The 22,342-nt window shown below is 42.3% G+C and overlaps 1 protein-coding gene across 1 annotated transcript in view; it reads left to right on the forward strand.

The window, feature by feature from the left end:
* Positions 1-22,342, forward strand: part of SCAPER (S-phase cyclin A-associated protein in the ER) — a 160,426-nt gene that overhangs the window by 68,690 nt on the left and 69,394 nt on the right. The window contains exons 19-21 of the mRNA XM_014546250.1: positions 1,682-1,818; positions 5,067-5,132; positions 11,889-12,015. Of these exons, the coding sequence (XP_014401736.1) occupies positions 1,682-1,818; positions 5,067-5,132; positions 11,889-12,015 (330 nt within the window). The remainder of the gene's footprint in view (positions 1-1,681; positions 1,819-5,066; positions 5,133-11,888; positions 12,016-22,342) is intronic.

Raw genomic sequence — 22,342 nt, forward strand, 5'->3', positions numbered from 1 at the left:
TCACAGAGAACAGAGGGTCTGGGGAAGGCCAGCGCTGTAGAAAACTTGAAGCAGCACCATTTCATGTAAGATGGGGTGGGGTTGCTGTGTGTTTTTCTCATCCTAACCAGTTTCTGGGGGTTTTAAGAAAGGATGTCATCAAGGGTTGGAGCCCAAAGATTAGGTTCTATGGTTCAGGGCAGGGCTCAAATCATATCTAGAACAATGGAATCTAGCACAGTGATTAGGGAGGAAAAATAATTAGGCAACCAAATTGTATGGATTATACTCCTGCTAAGGATAGTTTGAGGGAGAGGGAGGCTGCTGGCCTGTGTACACAGGTGTGCAAACATTGCTCAGGTGTACTGATGCCAGACCTTGTGCAGCAAGATCAGTGTCAGGACGGATTCTGCTGGTGTCCTTGTCCACACAGATTTGGGTGTGGAGTGAAGTGAAAAGCGTTAGGACCTTCGTCTTACTGCCTTTGTAAAGCAGGGCCTGACTGTTTTTAGTCAGCACTGTTTCTAGGCCAAGATAATAGCCACTTAACCTGTGCCCCGCACAGTGATTAGGGAGGAAAAATAATTAGGCAACCAAATTGTATGGATTATACTCCTGCTAAGGATAGTTTGAGGGAGAGGGAGGCTGCTGGCCTGTGTACACAGGTGTGCAAACATTGCTCAGGTGTACTGATGCCAGACCTTGTGCAGCAAGATCAGTGTCAGGACGGATTCTGCTGGTGTCCTTGTCCGCACAGATTTGGGTGTGGAGTGAAGTGAAAAGCGTTAGGACCTTCATCTTACTGCCTTTGTAAAGCAGGGCCTGACTGTTTTTGGTCAGCACTGTTTCTAGGCCAAGATAATAGCCACTTAACCTGTGCCCCATCCCAGAGCCTCAGACGTAACAAGACTAGGTGAGGAAGGTGATTGGATCAGTAATGTACATCATGCTTCTTTGTGTAGAGCACCTCCTCGGTCTACATCTACTTTTCTGCAGGAGATTGTCTCCTGTTCTTACAACAGGTTCACGCTGGCAGTGCACACTTCAGCACTTGAATGGTGCGCACATGTGTTAATTGCATCTTGGGTTCAGCTCTAGGATGCTTGAGAGAGATGAATAGTGTTATTTCACTTACTTTGGTAAGCCAAACAGAATTTTAAGATTCAGGTGTACAGATTATTTTTTCATACACGATAAATGTTTTCCACACTGGTATTTTGTGGAAAATGTAAAACATCCCCCCTAGTAGACAGAACAGTGTGACGAGCCTCCATATACTTACTCATCACTGAGCCCTCACAGTGGTGACCTTGTGGTAAGTTCTGCCTCACCCACAGACATCTCACCCACTCCCCAAATAATATTTTGAAGTCAATTCTAGATACCATTTCATGATAGCTATTTTTATTTTTTAATGTTTTTATTGATTTTGGAGAGGGAGAGAGAGATAGAAACATCAATGATGAGAAGGAATCATTGATTGGTTGCCTCCTGCACACATCCCACTGGGGATTGAGTCTGCAACCCAGGCATATGTGCCCTGAATGGGAATCGAACTTTGACCTCCTGGTTCATAGGTTGACACTCAACCACTGAGCCATGCCTGCTGGGCTGCATAATCTTTTATACTTACTGTAAGCCTGTAGCAATACTGTGTTATTTTTTATTTGTCATCATATTTATTATTTGATTTATTTTGCAGGAGCATCTTTCCTTAAAGAAGTACATTATTGACATTGTGGTCGAAAGTACAGCTCCACCAGAGCCTTTGAAAGATGGAGAAGAGCGGCAAAAAAATAAAAAAAAGGCCAAAAAGATAAAAGCCCGAATGAACTCCAGGTACCATAACTACCCTTAAAAAACAAAACAAGCCCTAACCGGTTTGGCTCAGTGGATAGAGCATCGGCCTGCGGACTCAAGGGTCCCAGGTTCAATTCCGGCCAAGGGCATGTACCTTGGTTGCGGGCACATCCCCGTGGGGAGTGTGGAGGAGGCGGCTGATCAGTGTTTCTCTCTCATGGATGTTTCTAACTCTCTATCCCTCTCCCTTCCTCTCTGTAAAAAATCAATAAAATATATTTTAAAAAAAACAAAAAAAAAACAAAAGAAAAACTATTAGTGATGTATACTTTTTAATGTAAATTCAAGGAAGACCCTCTAACCCCCACAAAAAGTTTAAAGTTGTTTACTTCAAGAAAGCCTCGAAAATAACACTGATGAGCCTAATTTATAGCCACTTTCTTTGATTGAGAAAGAAAACTGCCTATCGATCTGAAGCCCTTGCCTTCACCTGCTAAGAGCTCTTCTTATAATTTGATGCAGCGGCCCTGCCAAACTTGTGCCTCCTCCAGCATGCAGTGGTATGTCTAGTATGTGTAAACCAGGCCTATTTTTCTTCCCAGCTATTGATTTTTAAATGAAGTATTAAAGAAAATCAATAGCAATCAACAAATAGAAGTCTGCTGGCTGTAGTGTTAAATCCCATGACTAGGCTTAATCAATTTGGTTGCCTGTCACAACAAGAAAAAGTTCAAGAAATATCTGGAAATGGAAAGTGAGTTGTCAGACCTGTAGTTTATCATCAGCCTCGAAGTGACATCTGAGGCCCAGGTAGCTGGTGGCGCAGCGTGACCTCGCAGCTCTGCCACCCCCTGATGACGGATGAGTCTTGTTCGAGGACACAGTGCAGTGCCTCCTGAGTAGGTGATCGGAGAGAAGGTAGTCTGAATGTGCTGTCATACCTTTGTTCCCAAATATCTCGAAAGATGGAGAAGCTTGACACATGGGAATAGGGAGACGTGGGTCTAGAACAGGGGTCCTCAAACTGCGGCCCGCGGGCCACATGCAAATACAAATATTGTATTTGTTCCCGTTTTGTTTTTTTACTTCAAAATAAGATATGTGCAGTGTGCATAGGAATTTGTTCATAGTTTTTTTTTTAAACTATAGTCCGGCCCTCCAACGGTCTGAGGGACAGTGAACTGGCCCCCAGGGAAACGTGGGTCTAGAACAGGGGTCCTCAAACTACGGCCCGCGGGCCACATGCAAATACAAATATTGTATTTGTTCCCGTTTTGTTTTTTTACTTCAAAATAAGATATGTGCAGTGTGCATAGGAATTTGTTCATAGTTTTTTTTTTAAACTATAGTCCGGCCCTCCAACGGTCTGAGGGACAGTGAACTGGCCCCCTGTTTAAAAAGTTTGAGGACCCCTGGTCTAGAATAATGGTGAGTGGTGGTCATCTCTTTAGTTTCCAACTTCACATTGTAATCAACGAAAGGCTCCATTTCCTTTTACAGAATCATGAAAGCTTCAGAGTGGTCATTGAAGCAAAGGGCAGAAGAGGTTTTTTTTATTGTGTTTTTTGAGGTCCCTCCAAGTTTCTAAAAGTAGTTCCGCAGTAAACTTCAGGGGATGATAGTCCTTCATTTCTAGTTTATGCAAAGAGCCTGCCAACCTCCTGACTCTCGGAGGCCATGGGCCCTTTGGACTTCTTTTTCCCTCCCTGTGTGCACATTCGAGCTAACCCAGTCCTGTGGCTGTAAACAGCCTCCACTTACCAAGTTTATGTCTCCAGTGTTATTCCAAGTTGGTATGTCCCAAGCAAGGCCCTGCTCTTCCCTCCCCAACACAGCCCCTTCTCTTTCTACCACTAACTTCACATCTAATCCAACTGCAAATAATGTTAGGTTTGCTTTAAAATATACTCAGAGTCTAAGTATCAAACGTCACTGCTGGCCCTGCACCAGGCTCCCTCTCTCGCCTGGGGTGTTGCTCTGCTGCTCTCCCTGCTTCCGCCCGTGCCCCTCAGTCTGTTGTAAACACTCCAGCCAGAGCGGGCTGGTCAAATGTGAGTCAGATCATGTCGTTTTCTTTGCTCAAAACCTCAGGTGTCCTCTTCCCACGGGTGTCCACGCTAGCTCTTACCTTCTCGCTGCCTGCACTTCAAGCCCCAGATAAGTGTGTGCTTTGATATCACAGACATCTTCCAAAGCCGCAGTTTCTTCTTTGTTAGATGGAAATGAAACCATGTCGAGTTTCCAGACCGTATGAAACAGTTCGTACACAGCTCCCGGCACAGTGCCTGGCACAGATTCACCCTGCCTCACAGTTACTTTTTCCACCTTTCATCCGAGGTCATAATTACTTGCAGCTACCAAGTGGTTATTTTCCCATTTTGATATGTCTTAATATTTTGGCCGATAGCATTGAGCATATGAAGGTTTAAATTATACATAATTTAATATTTAATTCTGATTTAGTTATTCAGTTCCCAGCTATCACCTGTGCTAGTTTGCTTTTTCCCTATTAGGCCTGTTATAATTTGTGTCTTTCACATTTTTATGAAGCAGAGTTTAGTTTTCCACCTGCCATTGCTGTCTGGGTTGGTATACATTGTGGCTAATTCTTTCATAAGTTGTTGCACTAATTCTTTGAAGGGAGGACCCTTTGGGTGAGCAGTTAAAATTTAAAGTAGCTTTTTCCTCCCCAAAGAGAAACCGACAGATTAAGCAACATTAGTGGATCGCTGCAGTGACACCTGTGTGAGACGGCTGGCTGTGGGCGGCTGTCGGCTACCTGGTTCAGGCAAGTGGAGCCGAGTGAGACGGTGGCTGTTTGCAGACAGTTGGCATTTAGTCCGTATAAAAAGCACAAGCAAAACACAGCAGAGCCTTGAGTGTCTGGTCAAATTGTTTCTACCGGCTTTGAAATTATTTCTAAAGTGAAATTACCCTTCTTTATCTATATTTAATACTGCATATTATATGCCTTTGAGTTCATAGATACTCAGCCAACTCAACTACTTCATAGAAACTTAATATGGTTTCAAAGTTAATCATGATTTTAGCATCTTTAAATTCAGTAGTGTTTTTATGAATCTGCTTTCTATCCATAAAGAAAAATGTATTTTCAGGTCTTTTTTGACAGCATTTATAGTATTTTAAAGAAGCAGTTTCAGAAATCAAAGTGTTAAAGTTAATGTAGTAATGTCCCTAGTTTTGGAAGAGGAAAAACACAGCCAAGGTTTTTGTTTGTTATAAAAATTAGCAGCAAAATAACAGTGATTACACTTTTGTCTTTTCAGGGCCAAGGAATATGAAAGTTTAATGGAAACAAAAAATTCTGGCTCTGACTCACCTTATAAAGCAAAGTGAGTATTTTATCCGACATTTTAGTTCTCCATTTCTTTAGTCTCTGCCTGCAACAAAGCTTATCTGAGCCATCGTGTGCCTGTGAGCATGGGCTTTGTGTCTGGTGCCTAGAACTTCACTCTCCTAACACAGTGGTGTCCAGCTGGGGGCGATTTCCCAGGGGACCTTGGTCTCCGTCTGGGATATGGGGTAACTTCTTGGAAATCACAGCTCGGTCGATGGTGCTTTGCCACCACGTGTGTGGAGGCCCGGGTGCTGCTAAACAGTCCTCAGTGCACAGGGCAGGCCCTCAGCCAAGAACCACGTCGTCCTAAACGTCCCTTGTTCTGACAGAGTAGTTCTGGCACGACTGCTGGTTCCTGCCGTGGGGATCTCTTTCAGGAGTCTGGTGACGGTCGCTTGGACAGAGGAGGATTTAGACTCCCGTACGGTGTGAGTGTGACGACGCAACAGCTGTTCTCTGATTTGCGGCCCACAGAGGTGCCGGGCGGAAGGGTCTCTCCTTGATGATGGGCCGCAGGTTGCGGTGGTCTTAGGAAAGGTGTGTGAATCTGGGGCTTAGGACACGCACTGGAGGCTTCATGGTGCGCAGTGAAACATGCCAATTGTGCCAAATAGTTACATACAAAGATGACGTTTTTAATGGTGAAAAGGGTCAGGAAACACTTAAGTGCACAAATTGTGCACTATCTCTAATTACATAGTTGATAGATATGCTGTAGCATTTTGATGTAGCAACGCTTACATTCAGAATAGAAATATTACCGCCTTTCAGAAATAAGACACCCACCAGATAATTTTTTTTATTATTTTTCGGAACTATTAGCCATTGCCATTCTAAAAGGAAATACAACCTTTCACAGAGGAGAACAAAATTACCAAGATTATGAGGATCCTGTAGAGCTAAAAAGCCCCCGAGATCAAGTGAAGAACCAGTAGAACAACAGAATCCAGTCAGTAAAATGGCTGATTACCAAATGAACGTGATAATATTAATAGTAGGTAACGTTTACTGGGCGCTTACCTTACGCCAGGCTCTACATGTGAGGACTCATTTATTCCTCACAACTCGGTGCTTTTCTTCAGGGAAACTAAGCCTTAAGGGGGTCAGTCACTTGCCAGAAGTTATGCAACAACATATCCAGGGCATGAAAATTAGTGGCTTTCTTTCTGATAACCAGTTGGAGAACATAAACATCATTTACAATAGCAATATAAAAATAAGCTATTTAAGAATATACTCAAGAAATGTATGAAGCCTGTATAAAAATAAAACTTTAACATGCTATCAGGGGTATAAAAGAAGACTTGTGTAAATGGAAAGACGAATTACACTCTTGGATGGAAGTCACAGTGTGGTAAATTCTCTATAAATTTTCCTACATATGGAGTGTGATTCCAATTACATAACAGCCTTTTAAAAATAGAGGTAGAATCCATGTGATGGCCTGAGGGGGCAAGGGTGGGTTGAGGGGGTAAAAGGGGGACATATGTAATGTTTTTTACAATAAAGATAAATTTTTTGGAAAAAGAACATATGGGAAAATAAATGAGAATTTCTACAAAAAAATTTTTTTGAAGGAGAATGAAGTAGGACCAAGCTAAAACAGCTTTTCATTGGCACATAAATAATAATACATATTGATGGGAAGAGATTTTTAAAAAGAATCTAGAAATAGAGCCAAGAATTTGAGGACAATTAATAATTTGAGGACCGTGGTGTAGTGTTTGCAGAGATGTCCAGAGGAAGCTGAGCGGTTCTGCGGGTGTGTGTCTGTAACATGTCCGCTTCTCCATCAAGGGGTGGACTCGTTTCCCTTCCTCTTAAATGTGCTCTCGCCTTTCGACCAGCTTGACCCACAGACCTCGGCAGAAGCCACTCTGAGCCGTGGCCTCAGAACAGCAGAGGCCTCTGCTGCAGCTCCCTCTCCTTGCTCCCGTGACAGCCTGTGTGGAAGTCTGGCTCGGCCCTGGAGAGTGGGAGGCCACTCGGGCATGTGCAGAATCCCTTCAGGACGCTCTTGAGGTGGTTTGGCTCGCTCTGGTGAGGATTGCAGCATCAGTATCCACAGGGGATATCACGCCCCTCAAGCCCCATGGCCAGAGCAAGTCATTTGGCCAAGTCCACAGCCCCGTGCAGGGAGCTGCATGTCAGTCCAGCAGGTCACAGTTCAGGGGCTTTTGTGTGACAACAGGCCGCCCGGCTGCTCTGGGTTGTCCTCTCACTTGACAGGCTGCTTTCTGCTGACCTTTTGCCTGGTTCTCGTTCCTCCTCTTGACCTCCAGCATGGCTGTTCCTAATAGAGAATCACTCCCTCGGCCTTCTCATTCCGCTTCATGATTTTAAACATCTAGTCACTGATGGATTACGTAGGGATTTTTTGAGCTCTTATATTTAAAAATAAAGGTTAAGCATATTGTTTAAAAATAGAAGTGTAGCCCTAACCGGTTTGGCTCAGTGGATAGAGCGTCGGCCTGCGGACTGAAGGGTCCCAGGTTCGATTCCGGTCAAGGGCACGTACCTTGGTTGCGGGCACATCCCCAGTAGGGGACGTGCAGGAGGCAGCTGATCAATGTTTCTCTCTCATCGATGTTTCTAACTCTCTATCCCTCTCCCTTCCTCTCTGTAAAAAATCAATAAAATATATTTTAAAAGAAATAGAAGGGTAACCAATAGCCCTAAATTTAAACCATGTACCTTTCAAATAGAGGAGGTGAAAATAAGAAAAGATAAAGTGTTTGTCTTTCTGTCCACACACCAGAGGGGACCCAGTCTCTTCTTACACTTGTGCAGATCTTCCCAGTGATCCCAACAAACTCCCCCAAATTTCACTGTGATAAAATGTAGGGTTCCTTCCAGAGATACTCTTACATCTCACATTCACCAGTGACAGATTTGAACTTAGAATTATTGTTGGAATTTGTTCAAGTTTGAGAAGAAAATATCTGACTGTACAACATTCTCCACAAAATCATTTACCTGAGAGACACTTCTCATATTTTAGCCCAGGAGTTACAAAGCCTCCACTCTCTTTCATGCTAGAAAAATTATCTGCCAGAAGTAATCCGAATAACATGTTCTGTGTTAAAAACGGCACCCTCTAACGGCTCCTATTTTTGCCCTGTAAGGAAAATATAGCTTCGTGCTGTGACGTCCTGTGATTATTTATAGCATGAATCAAAATCTGAGGCATTTGCTCTCGAGATGGGCAGTTTTACTTGTGGTGCTTTTGTGGAGGCAGCAGTGGAGCAGAGGGCTGGCTCATGTTACCCAAGCGTCCCCTGGATTTGGCGCTCTTCCTTGAAGGGTAGGCTCACATGAATCCCGGATTTGATTTACCTCGGGGTGAAATACAAGCCTCTTGTATTCTGTGAATTACAATGGTCCTGTCCTCCCCAAGTAACTCTGGTTTTCAGTGGAATGTGCGCATTCCTGGTGAGAGTACTGCTAGGTTCCTGTGCATTCATTGCTGGGCTGGATATTTAGTTACATGCTGTGCAGTCTTTGTTCAGCCAAGAGCTGAAGTGGCTACTTATCTATCACACAGTAAAGTTCGCTGCCAATATTCTTCCACATGATAAGGTCAGTAACTTTAATCGGATGGGACTCTGGCCCAATTCAGTTAGACTCTAACTGTTAGAGGGGGAAAAAATGTTGCTCTTACTGGGGTTTTTTTCCTTTTGTTAGATTGAGAACTTTCTGTCAATGAATAGTAATAATAGTTGAACATTTATTGAATGTCCACTGTAGTGAATGATGTTCGCTATGTTGCGTTATTTACCTGTGATCTTCAAAAGCTTGGAGAGGAAATATGTGTACATTTCCTCCACTTTCAAGATGAAGAAAGTGAGCTTCGGAGAGTTCCATGACCTCCCGGGCTGACACCTGTGGTCTGTGCTGGAGCCAGGTTTCAAGCACAGGTATTTTGACTTTGGAGTTGTGTTCATTGTTTCACACATCACAGCAACCTCACATGGGTAGCTGAGGTTTAAACTGGAATTCACCAGTGTCTTTTTTTAGCTGCATTTGCTGTTGCCTTTTTGGAGAAATTTTTACATAAATGCAGCTATAGATGAAATTGTATTCTAGCCTATTATTAGTTTGAGAATAAATGTCCTTTCTTGAATTAACTGATATGGTATAGAGATAAAGCCTGGGATTTAAAGATCGCATGCCCAGATTTCTGTCCCAGTAACACCTCTGCCAGTTATGACATCTTGGGAAGTCACCTGATTTGCTTGAGCCTTAGTTTCTTCATTTTTCAAACAGGGATAATCAGGGGTCCTCAAACTACGGCCCGCAGGCCACATGCAAATACAAATATTGTATTTGCTCCCGTTTTGTTTTTTTTACTTCAAAATAAGATATGTGCAGTGTGCATAGGAATTTGTTCATAGTTTTTTTTTTTTAAACTATAGTCCGGCCCTCCAACGGTCTGAGGGACAGTGAACTGGCCCCCTGTTTAAAAAGTTTGAGGACCCCTGGGGATAATACTAAGGGACAGTGTTCTCAGAGGATTAAATAAGATTTTGTACATGAAAGTGCTGTGGAACCTCTGAGGTTGTGGACAGGGTTAAGAATGTAAGAAGACCCTCTCTCAGCCGTTCACTGGCGGTGTGCCGGGGGCACGTGTGCGGAGGCAGCGTGTTGGGCGGTGGCTGTGCCGCGAGCAGGAGGCAGGACCCTCTCCTGGAGTCCCTCCTGCCTTCTGCACCGTCCAGCATGATGGCCTCCAGCCACGTGTGCTGTTTATATTTCAACATTAAAACTAGTGCGGCTTACACTTCCCTTCCTCGGTCACACTGACCACTTCCTGGCTCAGCAGCCGCCATGTGGGACGTCCCGATGTGGAGCTTCCCCTCCTCGCAGGAGGCTTTGTTGTGAGGCTCTTGGAGGGAGAGATGTGTGACGAGTGGCCAGGGCTGGTCAACTCAGGAGAATGCTGACGCTGATAAGGGATCAGGAGGACTTTTCCAGATGATGATGCGGTGGGAGCATTTGCAGAGACACTGAAGCAGGAAGAAGAGAGGGTACAGATCCCGGAAGAGCGCGGAGCGTGGACTGTGGTGCATCAGCCCACACGGGAGGGTCAGTCCCCTCAACTGTAACAGGCGCGTGTGGGTAACGTGCAGAGAGGCTTGAGGATTTGTGGGGGAAAGTGAGGATTTTCTTGTTCATTACAATAGCTTCCATTGCTCTGTGAAATGTAAGATCTTACGAAAGCAAGAGGGAGAAAGAAAGGGGGTTTTGAAGGGATTGGGGAATGTGTGAAGCAAGTCTTTGTGGAGAATGGGCAGGGACAGCCTGACAGATTGGGTTGGATCCCGATCATAGTCAGACCAGCCTGTTGCATGGAGTGGAAAAGCCTGGCAGATACTTATCAATCCAGCTGAAAAGGTTAATGGGTGCAGGGCACTGACATGGAGCCTCGCCCCCAGTGAGAGCTGAACAGTGATGGTCACTGCGGGGGTGGTACTAGGAGTAACAACAAAACAGAGGGGAAGGTGGCCTGTTTACAAGAACGTGGTCATAACGACGGCCTCTGGAATCCATCACAGATAAAGGTGAAGGTCAGCAACAGGGTCTGAGCGAGGACACTGGAGAGACGGGGCGAGGGTCTAGTGCAGTGATGGCGAACCTTTTGAGCTCAGCGTGTCAGCATTTTGAAAAACCCTAACTTCACTCTGGTGCCATGTCACATGTAGAAATTTTTTGATATTTGCAACCATAGTAAAACAAAGGCTTATATTTTTGATATTTATTTTATATATTGAAATGCCATTTAACAAAGAAAAGTCAACCAAAAAAATGAGTTTGCGTGTCACCTCTGACACGCGTGTCATAGGTTCGCCATCACTGGTTAGTGAGTGTCAGCTGGTGAGGTGCTGAAGCAAGTGAGTGGAAAGGAAAAGATTGCTCACAGAGAAACAGAAGAAGTAGGGGCCACAAGAAATATGATAGCAGCCCCCTTACTAAAGAACCCCAGAATCTAGGTAATATGTAGTATTTCCTGGTGAAATGCAGGTAATAGCTTGATTTTCTAAGTAAATGACATTAGCAGTCGGCAGGGAATCCCAAATTGCTTGTAAATTGGACCATGGGGAGTTTGACGTTGAGAGTTTACAATGCTAATAACATAATGTCCAAGCCAGCTTAAAGATTTAAATCAAAATATGAAAAACTGACCTGGCCGGTGTTGGTCAGCGGTTGGAGCGACAGCCTGTGCACCAAAGTGTCTCATTGGGGTCACTCCCTGCCCCCAGTTGGGGCGTGTGCAGGAGGCAACCAGTCAATGTGTCTTTTTCACATCACTGTTTTCTCTCCCCCCCCCGCCCCCCACTTTCTCTAAAAAGCAATGGGAACAATACCCTTGGGTGAGGATTAACAACAGCAACAAAAAAACTGCTCAGGTTGTTACACTCAGGTTCTCTGCCATTGTACTCACCTCTCGGCATCTCCAGTTCTGTTCACGGTGGTGACAGCCACAACTGCTCTCCCCAGCCCTGTGCACAGACAGTGCCGTCCGCTTCTGCTGTGCGTGAGGACTGGATGGTTGTTGGTGACCAGGAATCTGCACCAGCCTTGGAGGTGGTTGCTTGTATTTCTCCCCCAGGTGCTCTTGGGAGCAGTTTCTAATACAATAATGGGAGTAACTTTTGTTTCAAAAAGCTTAGAAAAATGAGATTTTGTGGTCTCGCTCATGAATGGCGCCATTCCCTTTCACTCATTCCTTCCCTTTCATTTTGTGTTGAAGGCTTCAGCGACTGGCCAAAGACCTTCTAAAACAGCTGCAAGTCCAAGACAGTGGGTCGTGGGCAAACAATAAGGTTTCCGCGTTGGATCGGACCCTGGGAGAGATCGCGAGGATCCTGGAGAAGGAGGTAGGAACCAGCCTCTGGCCTCGGCCCCTGTCTCTGTGGGTCTTTCTCTCTAAGGCGACGGGCAGAGGCTGGCGTGTGCGTTTCTGTTGTTTCCAAAATCCAGTCAGCCTTCCATTGATGGATGATTTTCTTTTGTTCTTAATTAAGTTGACCTTTTTTCAGTTGTTTTAATTGAAGTCCTCAATAACAAAAAATGTTCCTTAGGTCATGGTTTCCTCAGTCATATTTTTCTCCACATAAATAAAATGAAATTATTTTAAATGGAATCATATCAATAAAGATATACAGTTTTATAGGAGAAAATATACAGCTTTGAGTCATAAAGCTCATACATAGATCATAGATTTTCACAAAACACCAATTTTCCTCTACCAGCAGATTTGGCTGTTTTCTTTAATGACTTACAATCATTAAATGTTTCAGTGACAGTTGAAAATATCTTACCTGATAGTAGACAAACATGTAAATTGACCATCCCTCCGCTATGCTCACCAGCCAATCAGGAGAGTATGCAAATTAACCCAACAAAGATGGCGGTTAATTTGCATACGTAGGCTCGAAGCCGTGGAGCGAAGACTGAAGGCTCCGGCCGGAGCGAAGGCCTGGGTCCTGGGGGCCGGAGGAAAACCAGTGCCAGCAGCCAGGGGAAGGGAAGGCCTATTACACGAATCTCTTCCTACAACGGGCCTCTAGTCCTTAATAATTTTACAAGTCTTTAGTATTCACTATAAAATGTACAAAGAAATAAAACTCCCTGTAATGCCCACTGTTGACATTTCATTATATTTTTTTCTAATCCTTTTTACTATACATGTTTTTAAAAATTTTTATGTCAAATTTTATCATGAATAATTTCTCATGTCTTTAACATTTTTTTAACCAAAAAAATGTGTCACAGTTTACACAATTTATATCTTAGGTGGTTTCTAATTTTCCTAATTTAAAGTAACGGCCATATATTTTTTTCTTATTTTCTGGGTTTAAACTTTATTATATAACATTTTATACTTTAAAAAGACTGTAGTGATAAAAGTAACTTAAGTGCAACCAGCAACTGTGAACTCACCACCCCAATGTAAGAAGTGGACTATTCCTGGTGTGATCCTGCCTCACCCACCTACTTCGGCTCCCTCCGGGCAAACACTGCATAGAATTAAAGGGGTGGTTTTTCTTTGTTTTTTAAAAATAGGTTTATTGCTTTATCACATAAATGTATTGTTAAATAATATATTACTTAGTCTTGCTTGTATTTGACCTTTATAAAATATACTCTAGACCTTTGTGGATTATAACATTCACAATTATGGTTCTAAGTTTTTTTAAGCTTATAAGTATAGATGTTTTTCACTTATTTTCTCTGTTATACAGTGAATACTTCATTGTGTTAATACTACAGTTTTTTAATCCATTCTCTTGGCATAAACATTTGTTTTCAGGAATTGGGTGTGTGTGTGTGTGTGTGTGTGTGTGTGTGTGAGAGAGAGAGAGAGAGAGAGAGAGAGAGAGAGAGACAGTGCTGCTTGCACATTCCTGTGTCAGAGCAAATACATGAGAATGTCTCTGGAGCAGGAGCCCAGACTCTAGTCTGTGTCAGAATCGCCTAGAGGACTAGTTAAAACACAGGTTGCTGGGCTGCCCTTGGCTCTCTGGTTCAGTGGTTATGGGGTGGGTTCCAAGATTTTGTATTTCTAGCAAGTTCCCAGGTGACACTGCGGCTGGGCTGGTCAAGACGTTGCCCGGGGGTGGAATTATGACCAGTTACTTACAAGGTGGTGCTCAGCTGCGTTTGGCCGCAGACAATGGTCCTGTGTGGAGCGGAGACAGCGTGTTGGCCGTGGCACGGGCAGGACCACAGACTCCACGCTGAGGGACAGGGTTCAGGACCAGGTCGATGTCAGGCGTGGTGTTGGAGGTTTGCTGTGCCTTGGAAAAATCCCCATAGTTATCGTAAAATAACTATAAAGGGTTTTATAAAGGGCACTTACACTTTGGACTAAGGGCAATTGCTTGAAAATACCACTGTGTACACCTTATCTCGTGAATATTGTTTTAGATTAAAGTAATCACAGAATTTTTGAGGAAAAAGTAAAATAATCTTTATAAGGAGGGTATTCATGATGAAAATCTAAGTAAAGTTATTTCATTCACAAAGGGGCAATTTACAGGAATACTGCTGATTCCTTATAATTTTGGGGAGAAAAATGTAGTCTGGCTCCCAGTCTAAATGGTCTGTATCAGAAACGTTGCTGCAAAGCTGTCCTCAGAGTATATATTGCAGGACCACCAGGCGGTCTGAACGAACCCACAGCCAGGCCCTTTCTTATTTTATAACTAAAACCCTTTTTACCTGGCCCAGGCAGACTCACTGTATGTGGGATTTTGTTGGGAGAGTTATACTGACATTTCTGTGAAATTTAGCAAATGACATTTATGATTTCAGTTTAGGGCTGTAAATAACCACTTCTTTTGTTTGGAAAACTGCCTGGAGTTCCAGAATCATTAGAGCCAGAGCCCAGTACCCAGTGAAGGATTTGAAGGCACCTGGCAGTGACCAGTGGGGTGTGGGCAGCGTGAGGGCTTTACCTCTTCACTTAGACCTCAGCACCCGATGCCTCCTCTTGTTGCTGGATGCAGTTTTCCTGGGGTAACTTTCAGGAAGTTCTGAGAACTGCCTTAGAGCAAGTGGTTAAACTGGTGATGCGCAGAAACACTCGTGTAGTAGAAGAGATCAGAACACTGAGGAAGCCTAGGTTCCTTCCGGCCCTTTGAGTTCTGTGGTTCTGTTCAGAAATAAAAAGTTTGTAAACTGTTGTGTTTGTTACAACTTTTAGCAAACTTCAGCCACTTCTGTAAGAAATATGGTGGTGTAGGCTTTGCACCAACTCTACAAACAAAAACATCTAAAAATGCTGCAAAAAATTAATTTTCTTAAAAGCATCAAAGAGCTAAGAAGAAATTAAATAATTACCAGGTTAAAGAAAAAGCAAGAGCCCTGACTGGTTTGCTCAGTGGATAGAGCATCGGCCTGCGGACTGAAGGGTCCCGGGTTCGATTCCGGTCAAGGGCATGTACCTTGGTTGCAGGCACATACCCAGTAGGGGGTGTGCAGGAGGCAGCTGATGGATGTTTCTCTCTCATTGATGTTTCTAACTCTCTATCCCTTTCCCTTACTCTCTGTAAAAAATCAATAAAATATATTAAAAAAAAGAAAAAGCAAGAATTGTGAAAATTGTGCTTATAACTGCATTCCCTAAGAGCGTTTGGCAAATGTGAGTTATGACTTGTAGGCCTCATGAGTGAGGGGACAGCAGTAATGCCCACGAGATGAAATCTAACAGGAGGTTTTCCTTTCACAAAGAGGACACCAGAGCCTTCTCCCGACTTACCCACGGACACGCTTGGCATCGCAGAGTGAGGCCCATAACTCACCCCAGGTTAGGTTTGCCCGGGTTCATATCGCTGAATTATTTCAGATGCTGCATTGAGTTTAAAGTACTGCCTGACACTTAACTACAACAAGACTGTGCACAAAGCCCACAAGGGGGTGCACCAAGAGTGTCCACCTCAGGTAATTGGGGAGGCTGAGCCACTGGGCCCTGTAGGACACCTAGCACACAAAGCCACTCTACCAACACAGGGAAGCAGACAAAATGCGAAGACAAAGAAACAGGTCACAAATGACAGAAATGGAGGACAGCAAACGACTGGATATAGAGTTCAAAACCACGGTTCTAAGATTTTTCAAGAATTTTATGGAAACCGCCGATAAATGTATTGAGATCCTTAAGAAATCTAGTGAGACCCTCGATGTTGTGATAAAGGACCAACTAGAAATTAAGCATACACGGACTGAAATAAAGAATATTATACAGACTCCCAACAGCAGACCAGATGATCGCAAGAATCAGGTCAAAGATTTGAAATACGAAGAAGCAAAAAACACCCAACCAGAAAAGCAAAAGAGAGAGGGCAAGATATTGAAAACCTATTTGAAGAAATAATGACAGAAAACTTCCCCTACCTGGTGAAAGAAATAGACTTCCAAGTCCAGGAAGTGCAGAGAACCCCAAACAAAAGGAATCCAAAGAGGACCACACCAAGACACATCATAATTAAAATGCCAAGAGCAAAAGACAAAGAGAGAATCTTAAAAGCAGCAAGAGAAAAAAAGTCAGTTACCTATAAGGGAGTACCCATACGACTGTCAGCTGATTTCTCAACAGAAACTTTGCAGGCCAGAAGGGAGTGGCAAGAAATATTCAAAGTGATGAATAGCAAGAACCTACAACCAAGATTACTTTATCCAGCAAAGCTATCATTCAGAATTGAAGGTCAGATAAAGAGCTTCACAGATAAGAAAAAGCTAAAGGAGTTCATCACCACCAAACCAGCATTATATGAAATGCTGAAAGGTATTCTTTAAGAAGAGGAAGAAGAAAAAGGTAAAGATAAAAATTATGAACAGCAAATACATATCTATCAACAAGTGAACCTAAAAATCAAGTGAATAAAAAATCTGATGAACAGAGTAAACTGGTGAAGATAATAGAACCAGGGGCATGGAAAGGGAGTGGATTGACAATTCTTGGGGGGAAAGGGGTGTGGGGGTTCAGGAAGAGACTGGACAAAAATTGGTACACCTATGGATGAGGACAGTGGGAGGGGTAAGGGCAGAGGGTGGGGTGGGAACTGGGTGGAGGAGAGCTATGGTGGGGGGGGAGAGGAACACCTGTAATAATCTGAACAATAAAGATTTAATTAAAAAAATAAAAATAAAGTACTGCCTGACTGAGCAGTGATGTCCCTAGGAACCTGACAAGCATATTCAAGTCCCCATTGGAAGAAAACACCTTTATTCTAGGCCTCAGATAACTTCTCAAATCATTTTTTTTTTAATCCTCACCCAAGGATAATTTTCCATTGACTTTAGGGAGAGTGGAAGAGAGAGGGAAGGACAGAAACATCGATGTGAGAGAAACACATCAATTGGTTGCCTCCTGCACACACACTGACCAGGGCCTGGGTCAGGGAGGAGCCTGTAACCGAGGTACATGCCCTTGACCAAAATCAAACCTGGGACCCTTCGGTCCACAGGCTGACACTCTGTTCACTGAGCCAAACCAGCTAGGGCTCTTCTCAAATCATTTTACACGGTGTGACTTGGTGGTTGAACATCAATCTATGAACCAAGAGGTCACAGTTCGATTCCAAGTCAGGGCACTTGCCCAGGTTGCGTGCTCAATCCCCAGTAGGGGGCATGCAGGAGGCAGCTGGTCAGTGATTCTCTCTCGTTGATGTTTCTCTCTCTCTCCCTCTCTGAAATCAATAAAACACAAAACAAACAAAAAAATAAGCACAGAATTCATTATGAGTAAGAGCAGGCAGAAATTGGAACTGCAGGGCCTTGTAAATATTAGTCACAGAGCCTAAAATTATATATTTTTTTTTATCTTTTAAGGAAATAAAAGATAAACTTAAAATAACTATCGTTACGGACCTACCAGTAGTAACAGAGCAGGTAATTCAGAACACTGATGCGCATTAATCAAGCTAGACAAAATAAAGATAGAACTGAATTGCTAACTAGGCTGTGCAGAATTACTGGGCCAAGAGCTGCGAGGATGGCATTTCAGGGTTGAGTACGATTGGTGGATAAGAACATTATTGTGGCACTGGTGGGGGAAATGGTTGGAGTCTAGGGATTATCGCAAAAACTCTAAGATTTGAGTTCCTGTGTCATAGGAATGTGCCAGGAGAGGGTTAGACAGGAACATGCCCGTCACGGCACAGCCTGCAGCTCGGCTTCACATCCCCCAGGCGGCTGGGAAAGGCCAGTCACTGAGAAGAGTGAAGTGACCTGGAGTTCCTGATGTTCCAGGTGCGTAGCAGAAGCAGATGGGAACTCTGCTCTGGAGGAAGGGACTATCAACCTAAGTCTCAAAACCATTTTCAGATACAGTGTTTGACAGAGAAAGGTAATTAGGCATGTAACGGGACAAGACATCAAGGATAAAAAAATCAATAAAAATTGACCAACAGGTCTCCAGAACTCTGCCTACTAAGCTCAAGAATATAAGTATTCATTGTGGTTTTTTTTAAATGATAGCACATTTCAAAGAAAACAGAAATCTGAAAACTGAACATTTTGTAATCAAAACTTAAAAAAAAAGTATGTGAGACAACAGTAGAATAAACCGCTGAAGAGAGAAACAGTGAGCTGTAAGGGAGGCCATAAGAAGGAATCCAAAATGGGTATAGAAAGTCAATTATGTAATAACAGATGGAAACTAGGCTTTTGGAGGTGAGCGCAGTGTAATATACTGTTGGATTATAATGTTGTTTACCTGAAAGTTACATAATGTTGCAAACCAGTGTTACCATAAGTAAAATAAAAAAGTAAAAGAAAATTGAAAAATAAAAATGAAGGAATTCAGACTGAAACGTGGAGAAAAGAAGGTTGGAAAATTCAGAAAAGATTGTAAGAGGCATTAATATATAGTGAAAAGGCCTAGTTTATGTAAAATCGTTCAGAAGGGGTAAGAAGAAGATAATAGGGCAGGAAAGTATTTGAAGTGATTATCATTTAGAACTTTCCCACCGTTTAATGAACTTTCCCACCGTTTAAAGAAGCCCAATGAAACCCAAGCAGAGAAAATAGTGAAACTGCAGACTGAAACTGGAGAAAATAAAATTAAAAGCCAGACTAACTCATAAACTTGGATTCAGAATTTCTAAACAAAGTTTTTGCAAACCAAGTCATGCAGTGTATAAAAGGAATGTATCCCAACGGCGTTGGGTTTATTCAGGATATTTAAGATTGGCTTAACATCGGAAAGTCACTCACAGCTTTTTTACATCATCTTCAAAGAAGAAAAGAAAGCACATGGTCATCTCCGAAAATGCAGCAAAAGCATTTAGTAAGATCAGTATCAAATCAGTTCATAGTAGGAAACTAGGAACCCAATGAAATTTCCTTAATCTGAAAAATTGTACCTAAAAAAAATGTATAGCTAGCATAAAACTAATAAGTAAGTTTAACAAGGTTACTAGATACAAGGATAGTAAATAAAATCAATTGTATTCATAACGTCAAAGTATTTAGTATCTAGAAGTAAAACTGCCGTGCTCATGGGTTGGAAAACTCACTACAGTAAATACTTCTTTTCTTCCCCAACTGATTTATAGTTCAGTGCAGTCCCAATTAAAATTCCTTTTTTTTTAAAGTGTCACATATTTATTACTGAACCAAAATACTAGTACAGAAAAATATTAACAGAGAGAAATGCCATTTTCCAGTAAACTCCCAATAAAACACTCCCAGCTGTCCAGATGGCAGTGATCTTTTCAGTGATACGGTAAGATGCAGGCGACCGGATATACACAAACATGGGCGCATCTCGAGTGCAGTTCCTCATCAGCCCCGCCTGCTGCTTCTCCAGTGTCTCCTCTTGGAGCTGTACCTGATTTTATTACCACTTTTCATCTGAATCCGCTGGGGATGGGCCGATGTTACTTTTGTTTCTTGGCCAGGAAACTCTTGATTCTGAAAGTCTTGCGAGAAAACACGGTGAGGAAGAGTCAGCTTCACGCACCAATGGCAGAGGATGAGAGCCCTATGAAAATCCTCTACGTGGTGAAATTAAAATTTTATTTTGTGGAATTTGAAATGGAGATTCTAAAATTAAAATATGGAATTTCAGTGAACCAGTAATGCTAAGACACTGTTTAGAAAGAATACTCTGGGAGGATTTGCTCTAACAGACATCAAACTTATTATAAAGCTGCAGTAATTTAGATACAAAGGTGGAGAAAAAGACGAACGGAACAGAATTGAATTCATAAGTGGTCCTACCCAAATGTGTATGCTTCGTGCACCACGTGTGAGGCACTTGTTTATGTGTATGTGGGAAAGGAGGCGGGAAAAGCATTAGGGAAAAGTGTGGTTTATTTTGTGATTGAATATTCTTGTTTCTAGAAAATGAAACTTGACCTTACCCCATGTCATAAACACAAAATTAATTCCTGGTAGACCTAAATGTAAAAAGAGAAAAACTTTAGAAGATAACATAGACCTTTGATGCACAAAAGTTTTTAAGTTTGATGTAGTCTCATTTGTCTATTTTTGGTCTTTATGCTTGTGTTTTTGGTGTTACAGCCAAGAAATCATTGCCACGTACAATGTCATGAAGCTTTCTCCCTGTGTTTTCTTCTAGGAGTTTTATAGTTTTAGTTCTTATGTTAGATCTTTTTTTAAAAAATATATTTTATTGATTTTTTACAGAGAGGAAGGGAGAGAGATAGAGAGTTAGAAACATCGATGAGAGAGAAACATCAATCAGCTGCCTCTTGCACACCCCCCACTGGGGAAGTGCCCGCAACCAAGGTACATGCCCTTGACCGGAATCAAACCTGGGACCCTTCAGTCCGCAGGCCGACACTCTATCCACTGAGCCAAACCGGTTAGGGTCTTATGTTAGATCTTTAATACATTTTGAGTTAATTTAAAAAAAAGATAACATGGAAAAATACCTTGACTTTGAGGTTTTGTCTGGGCAAGAAAGGGACACAAAAGACATTAACCATAAAAGAAAGTGTTGAGAAATTTGCATAAAAAATAGAAATTTGTATTCATCAAAAGATACCAGGAAAATAATAAAAAGGCAAAAAAAAAAGGATGGGAGAAGGTCTTTATATTTATAACCCAGGAAAAAGTGGTATCCAGAGCATAGAAAGAACTCCTACAATTTAATGGGGGGGAAAAGCAATCCAGTACGAAAATGGTCAAGAGAATAAGTATTCCAAAAGAAATTCAAGTAGCCAATAAATAAATGCAAAGAGAATCTGTTTAATAATCAGAAAAAATTCAAATTAAAATCTCAGTATGATACTGTGCTTCACCTACCGAGAGGCAGGAATTAAAGACTGAGACACCACGCACTGGCTGCTAGATCCACAGCAATGGGAACGCTCACACACTGTTTGTGATCATGGAAGTTGCAGACTGAGACACCGCGCACTGGCTAGATCCACAGCAGTGGGAACGCTCACACACTGTTTGTGATCATGGAAGTTGGTGCTGCCACGGTAGAAAGCACTTTCCTATTACAGCTGACGTTGCAGGTGACCGGTTGGCGACTGCTGCTCCAAAGGTTTCCTTAAACCAGCGGTCACCAACCTTTCGGACCTCACGGACCACCAGTGGTCTGCGGACCACCAGTTGGTGACCGCTGCAGTCTAGAGGAGCCAGTGCACGTGTACACCAGGAGACTTGTACACAAATGTGTAACAGCAGCCTTGTCTATAATGACCAAATATGGAAAATAGCCCAAGTATCCACCAGCAGCCAAATATATGAATTATGGTATGTCCATATAATGGAATATTATTCAGCCAAAAACGAATTAACTACTGCTGTGGGTAATAGCATGGATGTATCTGACAGTGTTAAGTGAGCAGAACAAATAAGAAAACACAGACGTACATATATACTGTTATAGGTCCAGTTATGTAAATTTTAGGAACAGGCAAAAGTGCCATATTGTCTTAGAACGATAAAACTATAAAGAAGATACAAAAGCACTTCTCATGAAAACCAGGACAATGATGACTCAGAGATGGCTTCCTGAGTGCTTCCCGTCTTTTTCTTCATCAGATGGCAATTGCAGTGTTCAAGTTATTATTCTTTAAATAGTACTTAAATTTTTTCTATTTTTTTCTGACTTTTCTGTTTATATTTCACAATAATATACATTTAAAAATTTAAGTAAAAATCAAACGGTGTCTTCTCCAAAGGTCCTTTTCTTGCAGAAATGTTTAATTATTTCAGATAAGAGTTTCTAAGCGTTCTTGTACATGTACATGCACAGCATTTTTTTTCGTTCTTGCCATGGTTTTAAATTTGGTCCAAGTGAGCACGATATGCATTTCATTGACTTTTCTCGTTACTCTGTAATGATCAACATTACCTTTAAGTTTGAATAGTAACAGCATCCCAGAAGCATTCTGTGGATTATCAGAAACATGAGACATTTGTATGCTGTTCCTATAAGTAAACAGTTTAAGCAGATGGATTGGACATGGAGTTTTTCCAGTTGCCTTTCATGAGTTTTTAGAATCCTGCCAAATTTAATAGAGATTCAGCTGTGAATCTCTTGAACCTGAATAAGCAAACCACATAGCTGGCTGCATTCATAATTTGAAATGAATTCAGAGAGGTCATGTCACATGACATGTGGTAGCTAGAGCAAAGCTTGCTCTGGTGTTTTCTTGTTGGAAAATTCCAGCAGATACTGTGGAAGGCAGAAAGGTAGAAACTTCCCCATACACC

This window comes from Myotis brandtii, unplaced genomic scaffold (genome assembly GCF_000412655.1).
Source record: "Myotis brandtii unplaced genomic scaffold, ASM41265v1 scaffold439, whole genome shotgun sequence".
In the NCBI taxonomy this organism is placed as follows: domain Eukaryota; kingdom Metazoa; phylum Chordata; class Mammalia; order Chiroptera; family Vespertilionidae; genus Myotis; species Myotis brandtii.